Source organism: Varroa destructor, unplaced genomic scaffold (genome assembly GCF_002443255.2).
Source record: "Varroa destructor unplaced genomic scaffold, Vdes_3.0 BEIS01000002.1, whole genome shotgun sequence".
Lineage (NCBI taxonomy): Eukaryota > Metazoa > Arthropoda > Arachnida > Mesostigmata > Varroidae > Varroa > Varroa destructor.
Window position 1 is genome coordinate 34,092,888 of NW_019211455.1, and position 23,302 is coordinate 34,116,189.

At 38.2% G+C, this 23,302-nt stretch overlaps 1 protein-coding gene across 5 annotated transcripts in view; it reads right to left on the reverse strand.

The window, feature by feature from the left end:
* LOC111244526 (protein turtle-like) overlaps positions 1-23,302 on the reverse strand; it is a 51,307-nt gene that overhangs the window by 16,798 nt on the left and 11,207 nt on the right. For all 5 annotated transcript variants that reach the window (XM_086979771.1, XM_086979769.1, XM_086979770.1 and 2 more), the window contains exons 2-7: positions 21,973-22,311; positions 21,399-21,515; positions 19,831-20,031; positions 6,143-6,418; positions 5,519-5,650; positions 4,780-4,938 (exon numbers count right to left, since the gene is read on the reverse strand). In XM_086979771.1, coding sequence (XP_086835897.1) covers positions 4,780-4,938; positions 5,519-5,650; positions 6,143-6,418; positions 19,831-20,031; positions 21,399-21,515; positions 21,973-22,311 — 1,224 coding nt within the window. The remainder of the gene's footprint in view (positions 1-4,779; positions 4,939-5,518; positions 5,651-6,142; positions 6,419-19,830; positions 20,032-21,398; positions 21,516-21,972; positions 22,312-23,302) is intronic.

The window sequence follows — 23,302 nt, forward strand, 5'->3', positions numbered from 1 at the left end:
ATCGACATCCCAAAGTAGTTTCATGTTAAATTGCGCTATGCAATTGTGTATTTTTCTACAATATAGGCAGTCTGATACAATAGGATACACGTACTTTTTTCTATGCATCATTTAAACACAGTCTAACATATTGTGTTTCGTATTAGCACAAAAATGTATGAGTCAAAGATGTTACGTGTACTAAACGTTTGGCACTCAAAACAAAATCTCCCAAAAATAATGTAGCGAAAGCCTAATGAACATAAAAAGCATTCTTGGAAGTTGAAGCTGAGAAGTTCAGTTTGATACTTTAGCGCTCCTCTTGTACAATTGTCTGCTTATGATGGGACTGAAGTAGGACGTTTTTGGATACGGAAATGTGTGGGTCTGTGATGGAACTTAAAACTGTTAGGCTTTTTGGATAAATCCATGCTTTATGAATCCCCTAAATCTCTGCTATTTTGCGCTAAGAAAATACTTGTTTTGCTTGTAAAAACTGAGAAGAGGCGATACGTCCCTTATGATGTCCAGGCTTTTCCGGACTGGCACACAATTTGTGTAATGAAATATGAATAAATAATAAGGAAAATAAAATACTATTATTAAATTTAATAGCTATATGACGAATCTTTTGGGAGAAAAGGACTGTGACAGCAACATCAATTATAAAGTAAGAAGTTGTGGAAGGCATCTAGCTGTAGAATACATAACATTAAAACCTTGGATATTTAAAAATATACCAGAATCCAGGAAACGAAAACTGGACTGCGTCATTAGTACACTGATTATTTGTCTGCTATAACAAACATGGATAGCACAGAAACGAAGTTGAGGAAATTATACGATTTTGGTAAATGTATATATGTACAGGGTGGAGCAAAACCCTTTTTTTTCAAATTGTTTTTAGACAGTTTCTTTTTTTTACTTACGTATTTACAGCATCTACTACTTTGCCATGCGTGTAAAATGTACACCCCCGATGTAAACTAAAGATTCAAATTGTCAATTGACTTTTGCCGCATCCTCTCAATTCGAAAGGCACTTTATACGTGCTGCACGTGAAGTTAAAAACCAAACTATGTCATTATATTGTAATCGAATTAGTTACAGCAAAAGCAATGCAGTGTTACTGTTATTTCTCAGCCACCGAAGAAAAGTCCTGCAGATATAATAAGCGTGGATCAAACATGAAAACCTAATATCTAATTATTCACTAGGAGCTGAGAAAACTGATTTGTTGATCCAAATCTAGAAAAGCTAAAAATTCTTATTAAAAGCTTAAAAACGGGAAAGCGTCTCGTTGGAGTAACGAGCCATCAATACCATTAAAAAACGTATTCGTATACGGAAAAATTGCACGATATCTGCGAAAGCTCATTTTCACTAGGGGCTAGATCACAGCATGACGTACAAAAAGCGGCAGCCTTCAAACATTTTTTTGCGGAAGTCTTTGCCTGAGGTGCCTTACTGTTCGGCTCTGGTATTCCTTTCGGATAATACTGTGAAGTGCGCACGGTCGGCTTGAAAATCACTTACAGTACCAACTTATTTCCTGCCTAACCATCATCAACAAATTTATCAAGCGTCTGATAGTATAACAATTTAGACATTACAAAAGCAGTTCTTCCAATAACCGAAAATTTCAGAACCTGCAAAGAAAACTGCAATTGCAGTTGTCGTTTTTTCAGATTTACATGTTTTTAACGCAATGCTAAAAAGATGGTTCCTCAACGAATTTGACAGAATAAGGGTTTGTGGCGCAGCCCTGTGGGTTCTCGAATTATATCTTGATAAAAAAAAATATTAAAGAGGAAAATGTTAAAAATATGCCGTCTTGGTTAGGGCGCTCCTCAAGAAAGTGCAACATCAATAACGCGACATACATTAATAACCTGTTTACAAGTCAAGAGACATTTGAACAGATAAAAAAAAATACGATGTCCTGTCATAAAATGAACAGGTTCGTAGAAAGACAAAAAACTAAACTTTAGAAAAACGATCAATACATTCGTGTGACTGCCTCACAACTAAGAATGCAAATCAAGCAAAATATTTGAATATCACATTGCCTGCATTATTGACCTAGCAGAAACGTATGAGCGAGTTAAGATCTGAATTGCAAGAGCACTTTGATGCCTGGAAGAAATGAACAAAACGGCTAATCTGACAGCGGAAGAAAGCCATATGCAGCGTAATGTTCCAGTTGTACTAAAAACACTGTTAGGCTATTATAGCTGAATCCAGTGGAAATTAGATAATTACGTGTCGGCTAATACACAAAGTCGGCTGGTATATACTACAGGTTTACAGAAAATATGAGTGAAAACCGATTGAGTTTAAAGATAAATTAGCTGAAAACGAAATACATCTCTTTGTCTTGAAGATGAACGCTAACTGAAATTTTTTTTTCTCGAAGGCCATACAATCTGTGTAAAGTCATCAAAGGTTGGTGAAGATATTAGAGGAGGCTTTAAGCTGACGCTACGTGAATTATGAGAACGTTTCCATATTGGAGACTGGAATGCTGAAGACCAGAGAGGAGAAAAGCGGATCCGAAACACAAGAACGCATTTCCGCAATCGAAGGGCCTTTTCACGGAAGCAGAGTTTGAAGTATAAGGGTTTTGTCGGTCAATACTGGTATTACATATTCAGCGTGTTACAGAATTCAAATTAAAATGCTAAAAGTAAGGAAACTGAGTAAAAAATCATTCTCCATGGATTGAATATGGTGTATTTTACGTGCGATTTTGTAGAACTCAAAGAAAAGTATGTTTGGAGCATGCGGTCACCTTAAGGAAACATGGTTCGGTCTTTACCACAAGTCGAAGAAAAACAAAGTGAGGGAATGACGTCGCTCTAAAGAGAAATAGTTCCTATAGTAGTCGCGTAAGTAAGCATACTACTAGCAATGAGCATTAGGGACGTTTGATACTATGAGATATTCGCCGAAAACAACGCAATGACAGCTGGCACTATTTCAAATTCCTCAAGAAACTCATGGCAGTGAAAAACACATAGCCTGGTTACTTGATGACAAAGCCAGACCTATTCACCATGCCTTAATTGTACTGGGTAGAGGAATATGCGTCGTTTTCTTCGATCTGCTTGTTCACTCGATCTAAGTCCATGTAAGTATAAAGCTCTCTATACAGGCAACTAGTGGCCAAGCATATCTTGCTATCGATTCAGTTTAAAAAGCCATAGATAGAGGAATTTCATATAGGAATGAGAATGGTAGATATATAGCCGTCCAAAAACACTGGGACAAGTGTGTAGAAAATGAAGTAAAAGACCTGAAACGCATACTAAGTCATCGTTCTAGTCTCATTTAAGGGTAATTCAACTTCAAAGTGGCCTTACACAGTCTAATATTTCCCAGAATATGGAGAATTTGGAAGATTCGAAAACCTTTAGAGATATTACGAGAACTGCATCAGGTGAATTATGGTGGCTACCCCGAGATAAATAGTAGCATCAATTTACAATGTACTTTAGCATTCGGCGAACCAACCTGGCAACCTGACTACACTGTTTCCGAACCCACAATACATTAATCTAGTTAGTAGGCTAGCAGCCCGATAAACAAGACTTCCTAGAAAATTGTTAGACAAAACTAAAAAACTGGACACTTATTGATTGAAACAAGTATATTTTTTGGTTTCCCACAAAATTTGAGTATGATCAAAGCGGATCATTGCAACACATAGAAGAACAGTTCGAAAGTTCGTAGCAGTACTTACCTCTGAACAGCTAACTAGAATATTTACTGAATTAATTATAGCCTTAGAAAAACAAAATTACTCGCACACAAAATCCATTACCATGGTACGTACACGAACCCCCAGGAATATAAAAAAATATATCACGCATAAACACTTTAAACGTCACCCAATATTTACTGCAATACAAATATTCTATTACCGCATAGAAGGAAAAAGTGCTAAGAAAGAAACAACAGCTCAGTAATTCCAATAAACGCATCAAAAGATATCTAATAGTACATATAATGTACTACAATAGGTGGTAAACTGTGAGCGCTCTCTAAGTGGAGAAGACGCGTGCGTAAGCCTTTGCCACAGAACAGAGAAAGCCTAAGTAATACATCCAACGCTAGAAGTATATTTGTGCGCATAAATCCTGCCACAGAAAAAAATGCAAAAATTACGTGATGTTTCCCATTTATACACTTAAAGATTCGCGCAAAAGTAAGTGGTAATGAAGTACATCTGATTAGCAAAAATATGATGGGTGATAGAATGTTCCAGGCATTTTGAAAAAATGCAAATATAAAGCAATCACGAGGCCGTACCATGCTGGTGTTAAACCTATCATAATTTCGGAGTATCTTATTTATAATGCTAGAGTATTTCAAGTGAATAAATTACTTTGGAAATATTTGGAAACTTAGTGGTTAGTTTCGACTGACGTTGGTGTGGCGCTGTTGTTCCTACGTAAAGGAGAAAATACTAAAAATAGACTAGTGCAAATTCAATAAATAAAAACATTTTATGAAGAAAATAAAAGTAAATGCTTTCCAATCCCACGGACGATTATTTTTTGAAGACCATATAATCAGTATACTATGTGAACTTTTTACATGTTTCAAAATTATGTTATTCTTTGTTTGTTAAAATTTTATCTGAGTGTGCAAGGCTACATGAACGTATCAAAGTAATGTTCCTTATATGTTCCAACTATAAGCGAATATGGACGGCTAATAAAAGGTCTGTAAGTTATTTTGCTGTACATAAGGAAGACCCGCATATTCACATTGTGATGAACGAAAATAGAAACTTACATCGAACTTTTAGCACGACGGCATTGCTCTCTCCAATACCTTGAGCATTAGCCGCTGTACAGGTATACCTTCCCCGATTGCGCAAATCCACTTTTTGAAGAACGAGGCTTTGATTGCTCACGATCACCCCTGCTGACGTATTAGTGTTAACTTCTTTTCCTGTAGACGTAGGCCACACTTGTAAGCACTTATTATTACCGATATGGATTTATATAATAATATTTCGTGTTGAATGAATATGCCTATTCATCCTATTAATATCCTATAGGTAATCACTGATTCAGATACGATTATATTTGGAAGTCTTTGCAGAAAACACTTTTACTATAATCAATAATGTTGTATTGAGTTCTTGAGTAAAATGAACCTTGTGAAAATCTTACGCTCAAATAACTCTTGATGTTTGTAAACCTTTAGGAGCGTATCCATGGAATATGCGTTACTGAATAATGGTAAACGTAAAGAAGAACATTATCTTTCTATGAATTTTTGATGATGAAAAAAACACCACCGGCTATTTCGGCGGCGTGTTACGAAATCTGCTCTCTTGCAGAAAAACAAGCACAGAATATTGCTAGGGATGAATGGTTTACTATTAAAGATGAAAAACTTCCTAATATGTTTACAAAATTCTTTAATCATCCTATGTCTAGAACTGTAAAACGAGAATTATATATTGCTGAAGGGGGCAAAATTCTTTACGGGGATGCAACTTAGGAAACAGAAAAGAAATTCCTACCTTCAAAACGCCAGCCAATATCATTGACTAACGGGTTAGCTCGAATGTCGCATTCAAAGAACACGTCGTTGCCCTCTTGGATGTGTTGGTGCCTGAGCTTGCTTCCCAAACGAAGAGTAAGAATAGGAATATCTGAAGTAGGCAACATAAGTTCAAACGGGTGAAAAACGGAAATTTAAGGGTCTACTCAACGAAAACTTGTTGTCGTCCAGGAGGCTCAGACTTTTTTTGACGTAATGCTATCACACATTAAAACCCCCCGAAATTTTATTTTAAATAGTTCAGACCCGATCCGGGTCACCCCAAGCCATTGACCTTCCTGTTGTAAAATAAGTACAGTTATAAAAAATACAATAGATCGGCGATTAACTTTTTGGCATACGTTAAGTATGTATTGTTTTAATCTTGTCCGTTTTTTTATTATATTTTTCTATAATATAAATGTGGCGATAGTAAATTCTATTAAAAAATAATATTCACATCAGCTAACATTAACGATTTCGTTTTCGGATTTCGATTTAAAGCTCAATTCGCCATGTTTTCATCTGCTCTATTTGTTATTGCTCAACTTTGGTAAAAAAAAATTCATTCCATTCCGGTCATAACATATCAACTAATACTTACAGTACACTTCAATTTTCCATCCATCTTCAATCCGGCTGTTGCTTATGAATGAGTTTTCTGCTCGGCATGATAGATGCTTCCCAGAGTCCTCGGCAGTGGGCACAAATGTTAGGACACTAGTGTCATTGTGTGACGTAGAATTCATACGAATCCCGCCTTTCCACCATTCAATAAGAGCTGGTGGTCGTGAGCCGGAAGATCGACATTCCAATGTAACCGCTTTCCCAGCTGAAAGTGGACGCTGCTCTCCTTCGATCCATACAGATAAAGGACGAACTACGACGGGCGATAAATTTAACGATACGTAATAGTAGAAGAAACAATTGGGAGAAACAACTTATTCATTAGGACAACAACAACAACACATTTCATGTACATATTTTAGGTAGATATTATTTAATATAAGCTCAAAGACACACATATCACGTTTAGCTATCTCATTTTTTCCTGATGCAAAAGGATTGCTCAGGACTCGTACCTGAGAGACGTATTTAAAAATATGCGTATGCACACCCTGTTTGTGGTGCACTTCATACTTCATTTTTTTAATTTTGTTTAAATTTAACACTCTTTATATTTTACTGTTATAGCACGACCCTTTGCAGAAATGCGATTTATTCGAGCAGCAGTGCTGTGTTCTAATTCAGGAGTGACAGACATGCCTAAGAATCAACATATTACTGAGATGCATCGTAATGCACACATGCGTCTTAACATGGTTTGTATTACTCTGCGACATGCGGGCCAGATCTCTTATGATGTGGTTATCTGATCACTTGTATTGCGCAAAATCCACGAAATCTTACTTCACATGTCTTCTACACAGAGTTTTCGTTTTTGGTTGTTGGACTCATTTTCGCTGTCACAAATGCCTCAGCTTTTTTATATCTTGTACATAGATATCAAGCTCTGCATACCTCCAGCCACATGGATCTACCATTTTTTTTAACCAACCAGTACATTCTAGAACCAACACGAAAGTACCCGAGTACCCCTCTCGAGTACCCTGATATTTGCATATCCCATGCACTCTTTCGACATCCTCAACCCCACAGCTGCACAAATCGGCAGCAACCACCGTAGAATGTTTCGCTTTAGAAACGATCCCGCCAGTACGTGCTATGCTCATGCACAGTATTCTGAACTTTTATGTGGAACACCTGATTTTCAGGTGTTGTCAGTTATTGCAGCTGTTTGGTTCCCCTTTGAACCAAGCCGATCCCGACCTTGGTAAAGCCAGTTGCCAATGTCGACCGTAGCTCCACAGAGCTCTTATTTGCGGTAGTTGAAAGAACAGGAAAACTGGTCATGTAGGCTTTGAGAGCTGTCCTTCAAAACTATCTGGTTGATAAACCACTTGACGCCCTTTAAAAATTCTTCATAGTGCGAACTCGAGCCTATCTGGGAACTATCTGGGAAAGATAAGAAAGGCTCTCGCCTACCTTTCGAGACAGCGCCTAGTGCTATAATATATTTGGCTGGGTGTGGTGTTCCTTCCCTTAAAAATCTAGTTAACAGCTGAACTATAAATGTCTCCAATAGGTCTGCACTCACAACGGATGCCGCATTTCCAATCGCCTCACTGACCGTTCTTTTCGCCAACTTCGGGAGACGTGGTGTTAAGGTTAGCTTTTAACGGATCCCATTGTCTCCAAGTCTTTGACTTACATCCCCTTGTCTTGGACAACCCAGGGCTGTAAAATTGAGAGATAGAGCGGAACTGTTCACCCTGCTTACAAAATAATCAAGTAGAGTACTTAGGTTCATACGATTAATACAGATCATGACACCGTAGCTTTCCTTTTCGAGGTGCCGTTTTCGAAACATAAATAGCTAAATCGTTTGTTCACGATTACTAAGCAGATCAAAAATTTTACTCAACTTTCAAATCATGCATTATTATTAAAAAAGGTTTGGGAAATACGTCACAGAGGAGCCCACCATAGTCCAAGACTTAAAATGGAAGTGCAAGTTACTGTAACTACGGAAGCTTTGAGCAAACCGGCACGGACAATGGGTTTATATTTGACTCAGTATAAGACTATTTGAAGCATGTGTCACGAGTTTGTAAATGAAGAAGCAAAGTGAAGATTCCCACGAGCTGAGTCCAGGACAGATAAAACTCGTGTGGGGCGTTCAAAAAACAATTCACGCAATTACTATCAGCATAGAATGCCTAAGCAGTCCATCTATCATGGAAAGATGAAGCGAGAGAAGGGCATCAAAAAGAGAGTTTCGTTTCGATGTCAGAAGTAAAAATACAGGCGCTAGACTACATGACATAAGCATATACACGCGTAACATTGACATATGAGTAATTCGTTTATCATTTTTGTCAAGTTTTCTGGCATGAATAGACCCTTATATGACGAAATAACCAGTGATCTGAGGCTGTTATTATAAAATAATAAACACACTAAATTATTGCTGTTCTTTTTTGTACATAAATAACTATAAACACATCTAGTTCTTTTCTGTATTAATTGTACGTAGAGCAACTCATTATCACCCTATATAGTCATCCATTTGCTTATTCTTACAACAAAGCTTCATAGTATGTCGTCCAATACGTAGTCTTACAGCAGCTTACATAATTAGAACTCCAATTCAAGTTAGAAATTCATTTTTATGAAAAAGACAATTGCAATGCAAATATTGTCCTTTTTACGTGAGAAGTATTCGCAAACTAAGGTTGGAAAGGATTTCCGGAACCTGTTGAGAATCAACAATCCAAAAGACCTGTATTGCTGTAGCAAGCTATCCTTGCACTGGGTATTTTCTAGCAAACCGTTTTTTATTAATTGCAGGACTATCGGGCACCACCGCCTATTTAGACGACACACTGTATGTTAGCACTCGTACTAACGTTGTCAGAACGGATAGCTAGGTACGAACTCTGCTTGAATTTGGAAAAATGTGCATATGCAAGTTAAAAGTATTTAAGCGTCGTCCATGATAAAGACGGTCATCACTTAAATTTTGACAAAGCTGGAGCGATTACCAATATGCCATGACCCAAAAATATCAAGAAGCTACTCAACCGTCACTGAATGTTCATTTCGTGCATGCGTGAGCTTCCTCGGGCGGCTGTTCATTCATTCAGTGCGACCCGAAGCTGCTTATTATTATTGCGTAGTAGTTGCAGTAGTATAAACATCGGCGCAATAAACGTTCATAAATTTTCCGATGGTTCTCAAAAACCCACTCTGCATTCAAGATTTTCGCTGTCAGTATTCGCAAATCGGAAATCAATATGAACGATCTACCCTGCCCGCTCGTAACAATCTTCGCGAATGGGGTCATGTTCTCGTCTAAAAAACTATATCACCCACTAACCTACTCAGGTATGATTTTCGTTAGTATAATTATTGATCCGACTGTTCAGTATGGTTCAGTCACTTCCCGTAACCGCATAGCGATAAATCGATGTAAGACCTGAAGGCAAAGTTATCACGGTTATTTGCTTCTGATTACCTAAATTTCGTAGATTCCTTTCCTCTCGTCCGGTTCAACTAGCACAGCATCGAAGCTGGTTCTTCATTCTTACATGAATGGTCTGTTCCGCTACCTTTTTAACATTCAGTAATGGTTGCTGCAGAATGCTCGCATCGTCATTTTGCATATCAGAGTGTTGAAAATGTCCTCATTTTCCGGGGACAGTTTGGTCATTACGGTAATTCAGGGGCGTTGGTCTCAAATCAAGAAGCCCAATGTACATCCAAATTCATGCTCAATTGAATGAGCAAATTAACACATCAAATTTTATTTATTCATTTTTGGTGGTAGTGGTCAAAAATTGCATGTGTCCAGATTAATAACATAATATTCGTATATATACAAATATAAGTATATAGAACCATTTCAAACACTTTACATCATATCGGCTATATGAATCTTCTTAAACTAATTTGAAAAACTTCGTAGATATCCTAAAAATGTACTGAAGGACTACGAGTGATACGACCTATCACCATTTCTTCCGCATTTGGAGCCCCTACATGGATCGTCAGGTTTAAGGAAATTTTGTTTCATGCAGAATCTACGGTGGATAATATGCACAACAAAACAAATGACGCCTTGTGTGTTTAGCCGGTTTGCCCTTTTCCACGTGTTGTTCCCCATTGCACCAGACGCAAAAAAAATTCATTAATTTCCGCGAATTTTTTCCCATAATTCCAAAGTAAGGTCTCGAAAACTCCGTTGCTAAGAGCTCGAAGCGATGATGTATGCTTTCGGACGGCAATGACAATCCGGCTAGGAAATATGCGAGGCGATTTCGGATTCTTATGTCTAGTCTCAGCGCTTGTGTGGCGAAAGGAACTTTGACAGTATTTAGATGTTCGAGGTTAGTAAGATTTTTCTGACTGACTCGCATCTCATAAATGCGATCGGGGCTACTTTGGGGCCAAACAAGCTAACAACGGTTGAAAGCGGTAATCGATAAGGCGATTTGATCGCCCCTGAGACAAATACTGTTTTCTTGAACCTTTCAGTGACACGAGCAATGAAACTTTTGCCGTTTGTGAAAAAGTGCGACTCTAAGTATGAAAACCGATTAACCTAAACCAGAGGCGACCAGACGAGACAAAGTGCTAATAACCGCTGTCCTGCCTCTCCTTCTAAATTTCATCGTCTCTGTCTTGGTCAGGTTAGGTCTGTAAATGCCACGTGGGCCAGGCTGGGGCTTGCTGCACTTAAACCTGTACGACCAGTATATCTTTAAGTCGTCTGCATATAATATGACCTCAACTAACTTTTTCGTCTTTTTATATGATCAGGACGGCCCTTCAGCAATATTGAGAATAAACGTAGGTTAAGGTTGTCTCAAGCCAGTTGTTTATGTGAAAGGCGGAAGTTCTGCAACTTCGTCATCAATGGTTATTCTGTTCTGCTGTAGAATCGTAGTGAGTAGGTTAAGCACATTCATAGGTGACACAATCCGTGCTACTGCGTTGGTTGCTTAAACTTTTTAGGTAGTAAATAGCAGAAAAAAGGAAAGGAGCTTATAACAACAGCTTTTTGTTGCTAATCCCCTTTTATATTAAAGGTTGTTGAGTTGCCTTTTCCTTCAGGGATCACTGACACAGTGGCATCTCTCCACTGAGTTAAAAGTATGGCAAAATGTATTGAATATATTTTTACATACTCCATTTAACAGTGCATCTGAGATGCTCGTTGCAGGCCCTATCTAAACCGTCGGCTTTCTTGTTGCTTAGGCTTTTAAGACCTTGCATCAGTTCCCACACAATAAAATATTATTAAAGTATATCGCGTTGCACCGAAATCGCTTCTTCCTAAATTACGACAGAAAATGGTACAACGCGTGGTACCATAACTTTTGGTGGAAATTTTTCCGAAAAATAATCTATGAGGGTCAAGGAGCTAATTAAGTTGTCAGGATGCGTTAGTCACTTGAATGGCTGGAGTTCTGTACCGGCGCTCAAACGGGTTTCCAGTCATTCAGGGTAGTCTTGCATTTGTGGTGTATACATTTTTGTATAAATCGTCTCGAAAGCAGAAATTAAAAAATAAAAATTAGACTGTTGCTCGACTGTAGGCCTGAAAATCATCTGGGCACTTCGGGCAAGGTTACAAATACTATGCTTAAGAAGGCGAAGGACGAAGGAGCTGTACTGTACTTTGGAGAATTTCAACCAAATATTGAGCTTAAGTTTCGGCCACGTCAAGTACAAAGAATCCTTGTGGGTGCGTTCCAGGAACTTACCTACATATAGACGTTGTTTACACTGCGACAAAGCTTGGTCTTTGACAACAGGTGCAACTTGAACAGTAAGGTCTGTCGCCATCGGTATGTAAGCACTGATGTTTGCGCTTTCTGACAGGGAAGGATTTCACTCTAAAACTTTACCCTATAGCCGTAATATGGTTTGAGTTCGGCTGGTCCAAGCAGGCGTTAAAGTTAGCGACAATGACCAAAAGAAAAGAGGAATAACAGGACAGGTCCTCTGATAAGTTTCTTCACTAGTGTGTACGTTCATAGCGAATCAGCCGGCCCAACGTAAGCTGCTAAGAGACTCAATCACAGGACACGTAAAACAACGACATCATTTTACACTAGCAATGACATGAGATCGTCTATCTTATGATTATTGTAAACGGAGATACCTCCACTAGGGTGGTTTAGTTCTTTGCACTTCAGTGCAGAACAGTACACAGAATAGGAACGCGGTAACATAGAAAAAGCTAATTACGCAAGTTTCCGTTTGCATGACGATATCTATATGGTCGAGCCCTTGAGAGAGGAGGAGCGCTAGAGTTGCACCCCTTTCACGATTTCACTGTGTAATTTTCAACTTCTCTTCGAGGTCCGGCCTCTCTAGAAGCTCCCCAACCGTGTTCGCGAACGGCTACGGTGGTTCAAGGTGTTGCGTAGTAAAGCCGAGTCGGCCTTCCAATCGTCAATACTGTCAGAACCCTAGCCAAACTGTTGAGCTTGGTACTGCCTATCAGTGGTTCTTTAGCGGTGGCTTCGCTTGGAAACGATTTGTCCTTTTGATACGTTCTCGTGCTGTTGTGATCGATGTTATTTGGATGAATTTTCTAATGGGCAAATTAGGTGGCTTGTAAACTCCCTCAAACGCGGCCTACGAAATATGCAAGAAGAACAAGCTACACCGGACACTCGACTCACATTTCTTGGAAATGCTCTTTTGGTCTTCCCTCGGATTCCGCTGATAGGTAAACGCCAGTAGCCCTGTTTCCAGATCAGTTGATGTGGACAGCGTTGGTCTTGGTTCTGTCGAGCTACGGTGGAAAAGGTTCAAATAACGAATTGTTTAGCTCGGAAATGCTAACCAGCTGAAAGCCGAACAGGAACCAACGTGTACAAGAAATGCTTGGTCCAGTCTACTTCTGCCGCTATCGCTATCGTCAACCTGTTCATAAGCGATGCAATCGAAACTGACTTAAATACGCGTAGTTTAGATCACACTAATCACTCGTATCGTTAATCCACACATAGGAGTCCGTAACTTTCTGATACACGATCACGACGCTCGAACCGCATTTCGTACGTCTGTTGTTCGTTGGTCCCAAAAATAACTTTCACAAAAAGGCTTAGAAGTTCATGAATCAAATGTTAGAAATGTAGATTTTTCTTATGATCAAATATAGACGATTCTATCTTTATTTCAAATAATAACCACAGATAACTTCATAAGATGAGCGTCCGGTCTAAGCTACTCGAAAAGAGAGAGCTACAGCAAACATACTGACTGAATCTCTGCTCAAATCGTTACTCTTAGACATGAAACCGTCGCCATTATACAATATACATTTCTAGGCGAGATCATAAAAGTAAAGGAATGATTACTGTCACAAGTGCAACTTTTTTAAAATAAAAAACCATATCATTTACATATGTACTGTGTTGGTGAAGAAGATCTCACCTTTTTTTTTTCTTCACGTCCCTAATTTGCCGCTTTGTGACTATCATCAAACAACATACATATTACTTAACTATTAAGCGTAACATACCGTTCAAAGTCTTACTCTACAGGCATGGTGTACACGTTTAATTCAGGTTACGAATTCTCTTTCCGAGTTTGGGCTTTTAAGTAGATGAACTATACTTTCAAATGCGCTGATTTAGTCGCTCCATAAATAAGCCATTCATGAAGATAACAACCGTGGCTATATTCTATAACCACTTAAAGTAGATATGAGATTAAAAACTGATTAATAAATTATTAACTGACAGACACGGTTCGTAGAAAAATCAAAAATATTTATTTGAAAAACACTAAACACCTTTCGAAATTGATAAATGTTGAAATATGTAAACAAACGCTAAAAGTAGCTAAAAGTAACAAACAGAATACAATGTATTAAAGAAGTAATACATGAATCAAAGACGGAAGTAAGATCTCTCGACTGACTGGACCCCATGGAAATCTCAAGTTCTCGAACTCATTCTTGTCGTTGGTAAATTTTCTCGTTTCAAAAACTGGTGAACAAGAGTTGTAGTTTCACCAACCTAACGCCGTCGTTGAAGTTGCGTGAACAGAGTCACCCGACACAAACCATGATTAAGGAGATTCATAGAATCTTACTATGTCAGTTCAGCAAGATAACGGATACATGAATCTCCGTACGATGGGGTATTATATAATGTGTTTATTGAATAATTAAGAGCAATCACCACATCTGAACATGGTTTCTTAGGCTTGAGCTGATATCCCTTTCTTAGTGAGTTACAGGGCATGTACTCTGCGAACGACGTTAGACAGTTTAACGTACCTTATATAATATATCGAAATCGGCGAAGTTTTGGCCGACAGCACAGAGAGCAATCTTTTCAATCTGGAATAACAGATCATTCCTTTTTTGAGTACAAACCACTTAACCTTCCAGGTTGTCCACTATGCAGCTATCAGCTACGGCTAACGGTCACTCGATAAATTGGTGTGCGTTAATATACGGCTTCAAAGCTGCATGACTTTGGAAAATAGCAAAAGGCACATGTTTCGTCTTCGACTCAGGTAGTGGCGATACAGGAGCTCCTTTCTCTTTGCTTGATATCCAGGACACAAATCTATATACAGTATACTCCCTGTCGGCACTGATAGCAAAGGACATCCACGTATATAATAATGCCCTCTCAAGGTTACTATAAAGAATTTCCGGCGTATAATACCATATTGATTCACTAAGCATGAGGCTTCACGTGAATCGCCGTTATAAGACCCGTTAATGGCGCTAACCCTGCTATCCTGATAATGCTTGCTACAAAGACTTTAACCTGCACGTCAGTTCGAGTCCGTGCAACTAACTTCGCTTGATCCTCATTAAATCTTCAAGGGTTTCCCTACAAACCTTGTGGCAATAAAATACTTGTTTTAGCCGTCCTATCTTATCTAATAATCAACTATGATGCAGTTTTTTTAAAAATGTCTTCTCTGTGTTTTCCCCCGACATTCCGCTCATTATTTGAGTTGATGAATTTTAATTAGAGTGATTCGCTTTATACTTTTTCAACAGTAACCTCATCTTTTTTTTAAGAAAGCCCTTTATTCGATAGAGTGTACAACTGTAGAAAGCGCTGTAGTTGTAACTAAAGTGCTTTTTATTTGTATTAGTCTAGCTATAGAATCATAGAATAATGATTACTCCTTGGATGGGCATCCGAGCTAATAAATAGCAAAATGTTGTAGTGTGAAATAGGCTTAGATGAAGCAAGAACTACTGGATATTGACTCTAGAGTAAACACAATCGAACTACCGGCGTTCTAAAATTTAGCACTTTTCAGATAAAAGGATTTTCGCAGGAATAAAATTGTACTTAACGTTCTTCTTTTGTAGGTTCACATGGCCCACTACATTTTTGAAAACAGACTAGGAGCAAATTTCTTTATGGCCACTTTGATTATTTGGCTACGTGGAGTAGGTTTTTTTGGGTTATAAGGGAGAAGAGTTTTGAGGATGAATATTGCTTATTTGTATTGTCTAGATGTGCTCGTGCCATTTGAAACCAAACTTTTCTATGAGTGATGTGATCTATCGTGGAATATTTACGATCTTGTATCCAGCCAGCCTGACTTCAAATAGTCATAAAATACCACCTACTTTAAGGATTATAGCTTTTCTTTTAAAAACAGGCATTTTGCTCCGATTACTCCATTACAAATGCATTATTGTAGATCTTAAGAATCCTCATTATAAGAACCTTACAAAGCCTTTTAGATACAATTAAACTGATATGTGTGATTTCAACACGGCCTGTCTGCATAAAAACAAGCAACCTTAGAAGATCTAAGTCAAGACGATGGTGATATTTTTGTTTCAATTAAATCTTAGGAGGGATTTTCATTTATACTTCAGCAGCTTCAATTTAGTTCCATACACCTTTTGCAGAGGTCTTCCAACACGATGAAACCTGGAAAAAGTGTGTTCATTTGCCAAGAGAAAACAGTTTTTATCACACATTTCATCGTTGTCTCTACAATCTTGGAAAATCGTTTTATTGAAAACTGAAAAAACTGGAATGTGTTAGGGAATAGAATAAATAGGTGATCAAACAATTTGATTTTATGTTTAATTCGTTTTAACTATTACAAACAAGATTATGCAAACATGTACAGTCGCAACTTATTTACATAAAGATAATGATTTTATTTGTATGACCAATTCCATATGACTCAAAATAGCTGGATAATATTTCTCAGTGTTTAGTGAAGACATCCTGTCTTTAACGTTCCCTGGCATCTCAAAAAATAGTCCACTCGTACGACGCAGCCATCCGCGCTTTAACTGAAAGTACTTCACTCCTTGAGAGTCTCTTTTAACCATAAGGTGTTGTGGATGGAAAATGAATAGTAGTATTTAAATATTCTATCAGTCATTTGTCGCGTAGTAATAAACCGATAAGGTTACTTCCACGCACTGCAGAACTGTTTCCTAGAATGACCTGTTAACGCTGCCTTCGACCCGATGTTAACAAAACGAACCTATAGTTTCGCTTATGGTGGTTATCACCAAAGGTATCAAACTTAGGCTCACGGTTATGTCCACGCGTCTCTACTATAACACATTCACTCGCTAATCTCTCCACAGTATCTGAGAAGTTCTGGGAACACTTCCTGCAAAATCTTTTGTTTCGCACTATCCGAAGACGATTTAGTGCTAAAGCCTGTTCAACGATGTTAGAATTTAGAAGCCCACTAGTAATGAACTGTTGCAGTTGACTTGACAGCTTCGCCTAACATTCAAGTGCTACTCCAAATTTATGGCCTCATCTACTAAGCATTTCAAATAAAAGTATACAAATAGCATTTTGCACGAAGTGCATTAACTGGATGAAATAATTTTTAACGTTTCGTATAATAGATCAAAAAATCATGACTCCCTGTAATGATGTGTAGTTTTACCAAGTTGACTTTGTTTAACAGAGGTGCCGATCGATTTAACAGCTTTGGCAAAGACTAGGAAGGAACGGAACACCCTGTTTGAGTTGTATTTAGAGCAAAATGACAGGTGGACATAAATAAGTACGAAGCATCACTAAGAGATAACTAACACTCAAACACCTCTTAGATGCTTTGTGGTCAACTCAGCAATCCAAGTCAGTGAGCATCCCAAGAACGCCTTGAAAGCACTATGTTGTACTATGGAACTGTGAAGCAATCCCTTCCCTGGGCTTCATTCCATATTCGTTTTCTAAGGCGTACCAATACTAGTCCTATGTTAAACCTAGACCAATGCGCCATTCGACGTCCATGTTTTTTACTAGCAATCAGGAAGCAGAAGGAAACATAGCAGACCTAGGGCACGTCATGATGAGTCTGAGCGATGTGAGATTTGTCAAAGGTTTAGTCTAATAGCAGAATACGTTTGACTAAACCCTACCAAATAATCAGCAGTACTAATAAATAGGTTTTAATGTTTTAATGCCTTGTGTAACAGCTTGCCAACAATCGTTCAACTTAAGATTAAATAAGACTCCAATGAAAATGCTGACTAACACCTTAGCAAACTCTGGGAGCTGATTCGTAATCCACAAAAAGGAACCGACGTTTACTTATAGAATGGGGTTCACTACTATCGGAGTTGTCGTGAGCAGTCTACCTATCTACCCCATTAGGTTAATCACAAAGTTTCTTATATGTTAGAGCCTTGTCTAGAAGTCATCTACCCGTAACTATGCGCATTTCTCTGTCGAATTCCGGCACAGCAGTTCTAAGGCAAACAGCTTTGACAAGCATAGAAACAATTCGGGAGTGTTCTAATAAATTATTTTCTATTCCAGAACGACCCAACGTCAACAATTACAGTGCCAGTTCTTTGATATGCAACTGCTAAGATCAAATCTAATCGCAACAGCCCATAGTTTAGCGATATATGCAGAGGTGACCAGCACGACCAGATGGGTGCTCGCTTACAGGTCGTGGTTTATCCAGCTATGACTCCTCTTTTTGTCTCTCTAGAAAAATATCGTAGACCTGTCGAATGAAGTATATCATTACTCAGAAAGCTGCTCGTTTGCCAGAGGCAATATTTTTTATAGGGACCTATAGACTTATCTATAGAACTTTATAGATATGTACGATGCTCCAGATCCGCTTTCTATCCTATTAGATTAGATATTTTCCTGGCTTATTTTAGATAAATGTACGATTCCACGAACGCCGTGCCGAATGAGCCTGTAGTGCGATATGGGACAGACAATGCAGAGGAAGATTGTATAGCCGCCGACATCACAGCCAGTAAAATGACAGCAGCGCTCCAACAGCTTAGATTCAACAAGGCGCTGATCCAGATTAAATCAGGCTTGAACACCATTAAGATGTGGTAATGTTGGTCCCATGCTGGACTTCTATCTATAAAGATTGTATACATGACAGAAGAATACTACATGACTCGCTAAAAGCATTCCTTCCTGTCACTCGAAAGGCAAAGGCGGTTTTTTTAATCGAACCCGTAAAGGGAAGTTACTAAAAAATGCTGCAAGAACGTGCCATACTTTTCACGCGTTTTTCTGTTCTCTTAGGGGGTCGAAATATGATCCGGAAGAACAACACGATATCCGTAAGGGAAATCAACAAAGGCTGCTTGGCATATCCTGCTTGCCCAAAATAGAATCAACCATGAATACAATGGACACTAAATAGTTTATCTATGCTATATTCATCGAGTTTAAAACGGCCACTGACAAATCATTGACAGAATGGACGTTGTTCAAGCTTACAGCGGCAGGAATGCCCCCCTAATCCAGCTTATTGTTTGCGATCCTGCAACAGAACTCCATTACGAAACAAGTTTGCGTAACAGAACTGGACACTTTCCAACAGTGGCTCAAGGCGGCAACGTCAGCCGCTTACTTTTCCTAGTACTTCTGAACTATTATTCAAGCCGTATCGATTAGCATGAGTATACAAGAAAAGTTGTTCCACTCTACGCCGGTCATCTTGCGATTGAGGGGTAAATCGCCTTAAATTCAGATATTAGCCTGCGTGCAGCAGTACGTAACGGAGACCTTTAGGACCAACGCCATAAAACTCTATAGAACAAGGCCTCTAGCAGCAATCGATGCTCCCTGGTGATATTCTGCGCCCTTATGTTACGTAACGCATTTCTAGGCCTAAATCTATTCTACTCCAGGACCTACTCTGACACCGGAAGTGTAGAACATAACGCTTTAGAGAAACCATGATGGCAAGCACTGGTATAAGGAAACCGTTATTCCTCTCTTTGAATAAGACGATTCATACTTTTAATATCAAGCTTGCCCGAATGGCCTTCTGTATTACCCAACTCATCGAGAAGAACCTTGAAACAGCCCAACTGTGTAATCTGCAACGGGTGAAGTTTTGTTTTTCCTGAGCGGCTGCTCAAGGTAGCACTAAGACTACACGCATCCTACCATAATCACTATGTGTATTTTGCCAGCTGATACAATAAAAACTACATCGGTGTGCGTTGCAGTCTTTTGTAAGCCGTACCATGCAAACTCACGTCCAAGACGCCTTCCTTGAACTCACCTAGCATAGCGCAATGAAGAATGGCGCATTCTTCTCTGCACTAAGCTGTGTGTTATGTATTATATATACTTTGTGTTAAAATTCGTTTTTTTAAAATTCCATATTGTTTATATACAAGGTACCTAATAAAAATGAAAATGAAGAGAACTTAATGTAGATCACAGACAAAAGTATGAAATACTTAAAACTTACAATTAAGGTCGATGATAACACTGGCTGAGACAGGAAATGAAATATTGTTATTGGATGCCATGCAAGTAAACGTAGCCATGAGGTCGTTTCGCGTGAGAGAGGGTATCCGAAGCACGTTCTTCGATATCCCGTTAGACACGTTATGGTTGTCATCCAAAAGATAAGACTCCCTCCACCAAGTCACCATAGGAGGCGGATTTCCTATCAAATTTAGCAATACAATTCAAGCACATATTTTAGAACGTTACATATAAATGCAAGTGGGTTCAACTTTCTGTTTAGGAAAAAGATTATGTTGTCAGAGTGGTACGGGTTTAACCGATGATGTTGACGCAACACGTACCGAACTGTTGTCGTGTTTATCCATTGGTTTCTAATTCATATCAGAGGAGGCAAAATAACTGCACAAGGGTAACGTCTCAGGCAGAACAGAATAACTGTTACGTATACTATGGTTCACATTGAGCTTGATGTAACATTAATGAATGAAAATAAGCTAATCAAAATATGACGTCTGAAGGCTGCTGATATGCTTGAGTATACAGCATCTACATATGTTTGAAATCCAAATCAATACCTTAAACTACCGCTAAGAATATGTTATATACCTATATCATACGTCGACATAATAATGGGCAAAACAACATGATTTTGAAATTAAATTTTAGCCTTGCGCCTAAGATTGACCCCTGGAATAAGTATTGAGAATATTACTACACGAACTCTCTGTCTGCCAAAAAATAGTACATTTTTAAAAAAATCAATGGTTTAGCTGCTAAGGTAACCAAAAAACCTTAAGCGCGTGTTTTATCTTTTTATACAAAGACGTATTCATTCACATACCTTACCTTATAAAAATCCGAAATCTGTATTTGCTGAATAAAACTTGTTTTGAAGTTAAAAGCAATCAATTGTGTACTTTCTGAAGAAATTTTCGAGACTAGGTCGGCTTCTACACATCTGGTAACACACATAAAATCTGATACGCACTACAAAATGCTATAAACCTGGCTTAGAGGTAAAAATATTCAGTTCTTGAATTAAATTGCGTAGGATGCACGCATTTTCTTCTCTCAAGGTGAAACATCTATGCGTGTCGATAGACATGGCACTCAAACTTATAATCTTCTTCGAGATCAGGTGAAGTAGGTAGGATCTTTACCGGTATATAGATCGGTGCAGATTTAATTTTGCCACAGACAGTGGAAATATGTATGGCCGACTCTAGTCTCAACATTTCCTATAAAAAAAACACATTATTTTGCACTTAATCTTGAAGTTATACTTATTTATTAAGAAAATAAGTAGCTAAAAAAATTCTTAAGAATTAACTCTTTTTTCTCACGCAAACGTCTTAAGAAGAAATCCGAAATGTGTCATCACAAAAACCTAAACCGCAGTTTTGCTGGTTCCTAATTAGAGAGAAGAATAGACATATAATGCATTTCAGAAAAAAATAAACAATTTATTAAGGAATTATTTCTCCTTCTAGGGAAAAACAACTACCAGGACATATTCTAATGATATTGCCAGTTCGTTGTTGGTATTTGAAATGTATTAAGACTCACCTCCTTCAACTTGACAAACAAGTATAAGCTTGTCACCCTCATTATAAGGCCCAATAACACTTTTCGTTGGTAGAATTTCGCCATTTTGGTCGGTGATGATAGGTTCACTTGGAGGCACTAAGATCAACACAATCGTACATATTAGACAACTACTGCATAAGCACCAAGTTAACCGTGATGTGACTTTGACAGGCCAGATAACCATTATATGATCTGTGTCACAGTACCACAGTTCTCATATATTTCTTCCACATTTAAAGTAAACTTAGACATAGATAGCTCTTTCAATATGCTAAGCATACCTTGTCACTTCGATGACGAGAACCTGTATAATCAGTTGAGACATACATATTAAGTTTTTCGTTTTGCAATTTTTTTAAAAACGGAGACTGTATTTGAAAAGGTTTACTGTTATTTTCATGATTAAAACGTTCGAACAAAGCTGAACGCTTTTGAACTTTTAAGCGTCAGAGCGTCTCTTAACACAACTTTAACACTGGGCCATTCGAAACAATACCTATATTGACATGTTTGTAATATGTGCATACCTAAGTGATTATCTGTATTTACTTACGAATTACTCCTAACTGGACCTGATAGTTTCTCGTGCGAGCTTTCTTAAAGTCCACGCGGCACCGATAGAGACCTTCGTCGCCCTCTTGTAGGGGTGTCATTTGTAGTACAGATGGTGACACTTCAGTTTTTAGGTATGCCCTGTGGGCCAGCCATCCTGCAGGTGAGTGGTGGGCCTTGCGAAGATTTGTTTTGCGAGCATCTGCAGAGTATATTGGAGTAGTATGATCGTCTTTATACCAAAGAACGAGAGATACCTCATCATCAGTGGTATTCGGGTGGATATCACAGGGGAGATTCACACGTTCTCCGAGTACTCCCATTATCGCTATTGTAGGTTCTGCAATAATAAGTAATAAAAATTGTTATAAAAAAAGTTACTCTATCTTTGTTCTGTGTTGCCGTTTTCCACCGTTTTTCCTGTACCTACCTTCAACAATAGCGATTCTGCAACCTATACTTCAATACATTTAACATATCACTTAGCTATCTTGTGATAACCGCTTGTGTTTTGGCAACAAACCCATTTTTTTAATCAATTATGCTACAACACTTAGGATCATTTAACACACCACGTAAAAGCTTCAAATTCCTTGATCTGTTGGGTAAACGCATAACATACATTTCTGTCAAGCGAAGATAGCCAATAGTCCACATTTGAGGGTACTGATCACTTTTGGAAGCCTTTTTCTATGTAGAAATTAAAATGATAGAATTGAGTGCCTATTTTCAGAACGAAGTGAAATACGTAGTGCGTTTGATTTGAGGCGTGAAATCAAAAGCCTAAACACCAAAATATCACCCTGCGAGTATATTTTCTCGACTACTTACCGGAACCGATTCGACTAAAATATTACTTTTTGTTTAAGGCTATTTCAATGAGTTTTAATAAATAACTTTAAGGTTAATAGATAGGGTTATATTGAAAAACAGTAAGCTAATTAACGAAATAATTTAATATTATAGATAATCTGAGCCTGCTATTTCCTGCTTCAGCATCTTCCATTCCGATTCGAAGGGGCGATGCGGAATTTGCTTTGGAAATATCATACTCTCCTTTATATATTATTATGCTAAAGTAAAGCATAACCTTATGACTTCTACAAGGGGTAATTTACACTAGATTATCATTTAACATAATTATTTTTTTAGCATCCTATAAGCGGGCTAATGCTCAACATTTATTTTTTTAATTTATGTTATACTACACGTATCACAATGATTAAAGTACACAGATACATTCATTTGATAGCAATTACTTAGGCAGCGTCCTAGAAAATATTGTTAATTCTTGCAGCCTTTGTAATAGCTGCTGTCGATGTTGTCTGGTC